Source organism: Diorhabda carinulata, chromosome 12 (genome assembly GCF_026250575.1).
Source record: "Diorhabda carinulata isolate Delta chromosome 12, icDioCari1.1, whole genome shotgun sequence".
Taxonomy (NCBI): Eukaryota; Metazoa; Arthropoda; class Insecta; order Coleoptera; family Chrysomelidae; genus Diorhabda; species Diorhabda carinulata.
The window spans coordinates 2,733,128-2,739,303 of record NC_079471.1 but is presented as its reverse complement, the minus strand read 5'-3'; the positions used below and the strand labels follow the sequence as shown (position 1 = coordinate 2,739,303).

At 32.7% G+C, this 6,176-nt stretch overlaps 1 protein-coding gene across 1 annotated transcript; it reads right to left on the bottom strand.

The window, feature by feature from the left end:
• Nucleotides 1–624: 624 nt before the first annotated feature.
• Nucleotides 625–2,720, bottom strand: LOC130900257 (endocuticle structural glycoprotein SgAbd-2-like). Its single transcript, XM_057810762.1, has 4 exons — nucleotides 2,700–2,720; nucleotides 1,489–1,640; nucleotides 1,117–1,360; nucleotides 625–807 (listed from the first exon to the last, which is right to left on the bottom strand). The coding sequence occupies exons 1-4, from the start codon at nucleotides 2,718–2,720 to the stop codon at nucleotides 625–627; spliced, it is 600 nt and encodes a 199-aa protein (XP_057666745.1).
• Nucleotides 2,721–6,176: the final 3,456 nt, after the last annotated feature.

Sequence of the window (6,176 nt, the reverse complement as noted above, 5' to 3'; positions counted from 1 at the left end):
GTCTAAAACTACTCAAAATAAATATTTTAGTTCCCAAAATTATTTAAAACACATATTTAAAGCCCAAATACTTTTAATAACACTTATTTGAGGTCTAAAAACTATTAAAAACATATATTTGAGTTTCAAAAATTACCGAAAACAAACATTTAACGTCCGAAAATTAATCAAACAATATTTTAGATCGAAAAACTATATAAAACACATATTTAAGGTCCAAAAACTTTTCATTTGAATTCAACCTAAATTGAATATCAAAAATTCTAGAATACTATTGATAGCAGTGATAGAAATTGTCAATGTTTCAAAAATCAAAAACAGTTGTTGAATACTTCATCCAACGACTTATCGAAAAAACCGAATCTCAGCGTTTATAGTTGATCTTAGTGGAGGAAATACAAAAAAAACTATAAAAATAAACGAAACAGTTATAATATATTTCATAATGAATAAAATAACAACTACAATGTGTGATTTTATAATAAATTAACTGATTAACTGTGAAAGTGATGACGAACCTAAATCTTAGAAAAATGTAGCACCAATTTAAAAAAATTTCTCGGCGAATACATCGACACCTATTCCCAGACAGTATTGAAACACTGCTTAAGAATTATTTCACAATTAGTCATGATCATTACGTTTATTAAATCCGATGTGTGGATTGTGTGCTTCACCATTTAGATATGAAAATTGTTTCAAATCTGCTGACTGTGCATCTGTATAAGATTGTGATGGCTCATGAGTGTCTTGTCCATATTCAGTTTTTTCTCCATCAACTACTGTATTTTCCTCAACAGGCTGCTGCTGAAATATCAATCAACGAATTAAAAATGTTTTGTACATACATACAAATGAAGACGATATTGAAAATTATGAAGATAATAATGAAACTAAAGATAATGTTGTTAAAGATAAAGTATGAAGAACAATAATAATGAAACTAAAGATAATGTTGTTAAAGATAAAGTATGAAGAACAAAACTTGATAAAAGTTGAAACAATTGATTCGGAATTATTTCAAAAATAAACGATGTGGAAAAAAAATTCGTAACAATAAACGTGAACAAATTTTGAAACTTATTTTCATCGATTCAAATAATAAAATATGAATACCTCTTCTTGATATCCTTCTTCTATGGTTCTTAGAATGGCTTCTGGTATTGGTGGAGCTGTAGGAAGATGTTCACCCTGTGCTCTAAATCCATGCTCATCAGCTATATAAGTCAGAGTGATAGGGTTACCGTGTTCATCATGGTAAGTTACAGAGCCTTGCTGGACTACCGATTCGTGTTTTTCGTTCCCAAAATTCTTGATAAAACCTTCTTCTTCGGAATGAATTCCATTTCCAGTTTCATAACTACGATAAAATGAAGATATTCGATTTAAAAAGCTACGAATCGCAATATGTTTAATTGGAAAACAAGAAACTATTTTTTCCATGTTAGATATGAGGATTTGTAATTGATTAATGGATTTTTCACTAACCTATATCTCCAACTTTTCTGGTCTTGTTCTGTTTCGTATTTCAAAATAGGGATTACAGGTTTTTTATGATGCTCTGTTTGGTCTGGAAGATGTTGATGATGATGGTAATCTACAGCTCTGGCTATTTGTAATACGTATATTACTGTAAACACCTGTTGAAATTCATGAATATTTATTTACTTAACAAGTGTGTAAAATAATATTTTCGCAGGAGCGGCAGTCGAAAAAAAGCCTCCACACACGAATTGCATACATTATTTTTCCTATTAGAGAAATTTTTTTCAAAATGCACAAGTTTAATTATAATTTCCCTTTCCTATTTATTAATGTTTTTCATATTTTATTCAAGATTAGATCAAATTGACGAAATAACAGACAAATTTGTGTTAATAAATACAAAGTAGAAAGTAGAAAAATAAAAAACGGCAACAACGCGACTTGAACCTGAGACCTCCCGCGTGTGAGCTTCGTACTCTAGCCCCTACACTACGAAGACGTTGATAGTACGAAATAGAATGTCCAAAACAGCGTGTGTGAAAAGTTACTTAAATATACCGAAAATGTTTCTCACAAATTTATCTCAAATAAAATTTTTGTGTTATATCCAATTAGATCCCTTGTAAATATAAAGGGTGGCCCAAAAACGCATAATAAACAAAACTTCATTGGTTTTGATTGACCACATTTTTTGATTTCGTAAATACTTTTAACAAAAGTCAATTAGTTTCAGATTTAACTTGAACGAAAGGACAAACACATAAAATTTGTGTTAATTGTACCATAATCCAAAATTCAAATACTCAAATACTCTTACTACCGCAGTTTGACAAAGAACTAGGTTTACTTTTTAGACAACTTTGAATAAAATCGAAGGACATTAGGTCTGGCGACCTAGCGGGTCAATACTAGACCATTTCTTCTTGTTTTTGCAATATTAGCAAAATTTCAGCTCCTGCTTAATACGAAGGCTTAAAGTAACTAAACCGTTTGAGCTTATGTGAATGAGAAATGTAAATCAACGTTAGTTTTGATAAATTCTGATTAATCTGTATATATTACGTTCACTCCTACAGTTAAAAAAGGCTCAATTTAAGTCGATAATGAAATATTTGCTATCCCAAAAAGTGATAAACAATTTTTTCGCACTTCAAACGTATTCACAATATTACTATAACCGATTTATTGACACTTATTTAATAGAAAAAACACACCTTAACAATAATGAACTTCATGTTACAGTGAAATTTCTAACTAATGTTTTCCCTGACAAAAATAACAGATATATATATATTGCCCTCTCAGAAACTCAGAAATTTCACATTAAAAATCTCAATGAACCATATGCTGTCAAAGAAGATTACACGTAGGGGAGATTTGGTAAGTAAGTAGAAATAAATTTATTTATTTATCAATGTATTTTTACTTGTACTAAATCTAGATATATCCAGATTTACAGAAAATATAGAAATGTGACAAGTCCCCGACACCGCCACACGATCAGCGGATTCCAAAATACGGAACTCATTCATTACTTTGTTTAAAAGAATTGATTTGTCTGTAAAGTTATTTTCTGTAGAAATTATGAGTCGTTTATTGTAAATAAAATATATTTTTTTAAAAGTTAAAAGTGTCTCAAAGAACATTTCTGTATATCACGTGATTACTTTGACAAAATTCCTAGTTTTAGCCGAAGTGGGATGTTCCATTGGACCACAAGTCACTTGAATAAGCAAGAAGTTGTGGTACTAAACTTAAGAAACCTCCTAATGAAGAACCACACGAGAGATTCAGTGTACAAGATGGTAGAATATAAAAGAATCTAGATTTAGTGGAATACAAGTCACCTGAATAAGCTAAAAGTTTGTGGTACTAAACTCAAGAAAGCCCATAACAAAAAACTATTCGTATATGAGAGATTCATCACCAAAGATGATGGAAGATGGAATAGTTTAGTTCCACTGGACCACAAGTCACTTGAATAAGCAAGAAGTTGTGGTACTAAACTTAAGAAACCTCCTAATGAAGAACCACATGAGAGATTCAGTTTACAAGATGGTAGAATATGAAAGAATCTAGATTTAGTGGAATACAAGTCACCTGAATAAGCTAAAAGTTTGTGGTACTAGACTCAAGAAAGCCCATAACAAAAAACTATTCGTATATGAGAGATTCATCATCCAAGATGATGGAAGATGGAATAGTTTAGTTCCACTGGACCACAAATCACCTGAATGAGCAAGAAGTTGTGGTACTAAACTTAAGAAACCTCCTAATGAAGAACCACACGAGAGATTCAGTTTACAAGATGGTAGAATATGAAAGAATCTAGATTTAGTGGACTACAAGTCACCTGAATAAGCTAAAAGTTTGTGGTACTAGACTCAAGAAAGCCCATAACAAAAAACTATTCGTATATGAGAGATTCATCATCCAAGATGATGGAAGATGGAATAGTTTAGTTCCACTGGACCACAAGTCACCTGAATGAGCAAGAAGTTGTGGTACTAAACTTAAGAAACCTCCTAATGAAGAACCACACGAGAGATTCAGTTTACAAAATGGTAGAATATGAAAGAATCTAGATTTAGTGGAATACAAGTCACCTGAATAAGCTAAAAGTTTGTGGTACTAAACTCAAGAAAGCCCATAACAAAAAACTATTCGTATATGAGAGATTCATCACCAAAGATGATGGAAGATGGAATAGTTTAGTTCCACTGGACCACAAGTCACTTGAATAAGCAAGAAGTTGTGGTACTGAACTTAAGAAACCTCCTAATGAAGAACCACACGAGAGATTCAGTTTACAAGATGGTAGAATATGAAAGAATCTAGATTTAGTGGAATACAAGTCACCTGAATAAGCTAAAAGTTTGTGGTACTAAACTCAAGAAAGCCCATAACAAAAAACTATTCGTATATGAGAGATTCATCACCAAAGATGATGGAAGATGGAATAGTTTAGTTCCACTGGACCACAAGTCACTTGAATAAGCAAGAAGTTGTGGTACTAAACTTAAGAAACCTCCTAATGAAGAACCACATGAGAGATTCAGTTTACAAGATGGTAGAATATGAAAGAATCTAGATTTAGTGGACTACAAGTCACCTGAATAAGCTAAAAGTTTGTGGTACTAGACTCAAGAAAGCCCATAACAAAAAACTATTCGTATATGAGAGATTCATCATCCAAGATGATGGAAGATGGAATAGTTTAGTTCCACTGGACCACAAGTCACCTGAATGAGCAAGAAGTTGTGGTACTAAACTTAAGAAACCTCCTAATGAAGAACCACACGAGAGATTCAGTGTACAAGATGGTAAAATATGGAAGAATCTAGATTTAGTGGACTACAAGTCACCTGAATAAGCTAAAAGTTTGTGGTACTAGACTCAAGAAAGCCCATAACAAAAAACTATTCGTATATGAGAGATTCATCATCCAAGATGATGGAAGATGGAATAGTTTAGTTCCACTGGACCACAAGTCACCTGAATGAGCAAGAAGTTGTGGTACTAAACTTAAGAAACCTCCTAATGAAGAACCACACGAGAGATTCAGTGTACAAGATGGTAAAATATGGAAGAATCTAGATTTAGTGGACTACAAGTCACCTGAATAAGCTAAAAGTTTGTGGTACTAGACTCAAGAAAGCCCATAACAAAAAACTATTCGTATATGAGAGATTCATCACCAAAGATGATGGAAGATGGAATAGTTTAGTTCCACTGGACCACAAGTCACTTGAATAAGCAAGAAGTTATGGTACTAAACTTAAGAAACCTCCTAATGAAGAACCACATGAGAGATTCAGTTTACAAGATGGTAGAATATGAAAGAATCTAGATTTAGTGGAATACAAGTCACCTGAATAAGCTAAAAGTTTGTGGTACTAAACTCAAGAAAGCCCATAACAAAAAACCATTCGTATATGAGAGATTCATCATCCAAGATGATGGAAGATGGAATAGTTTAGTTCCACTGGACCACAAGTCACCTGAATGAGCAAGAAGTTGTGGTACTAAACTTAAGAAACCTCCTAATGAAGAACCACACGAGAGATTCAGTTTACAAGATGGTAGAATATGAAAGAATCTAGATTTAGTGGAATACAAGTCACCTGAATAAGCTAAAAGTTTGTGGTACTAAACTCAAGAAAGCCCATAACAAAAAACTATTCGTATATGAGAGATTCATCATCCAAGATGATGGAAGATGGAATAGTTTAGTTCCACTGGACCACAAGTCACCTGAATGAGCAAGAAGTTGTGGTACTAAACTTAAGAAACCTCCTAATGAAGAACCACACGAGAGATTCAGTTTACAAGATGGTAGAATATGAAAGAATCTAGATTTAGTGGAATACAAGTCACCTGAATAAGCTAAAAGTTTGTGGTACTAGACTCAAGAAAGCCCATAACAAAAAACTATTCGTATATGAGAGATTCATCATCCAAGATGATGGAAGATGGAATAGTTTAGTTCCTCTGGACCACAAGTCACTTGAATGAGCAAGAAGTTGTGGTACTAAACTTAAGAAACCTCCTAATGAAGAACCACATGAGAGATTCAGTTTACAAGATGGTAGAATATGAAAGAATCTAGATTTAGTGGAATACAAGTCACCTGAATAAGCTAAAAGTTTGTGGTACTAGACTCAAGAAAGCCCATAACAAAAAACTATTCG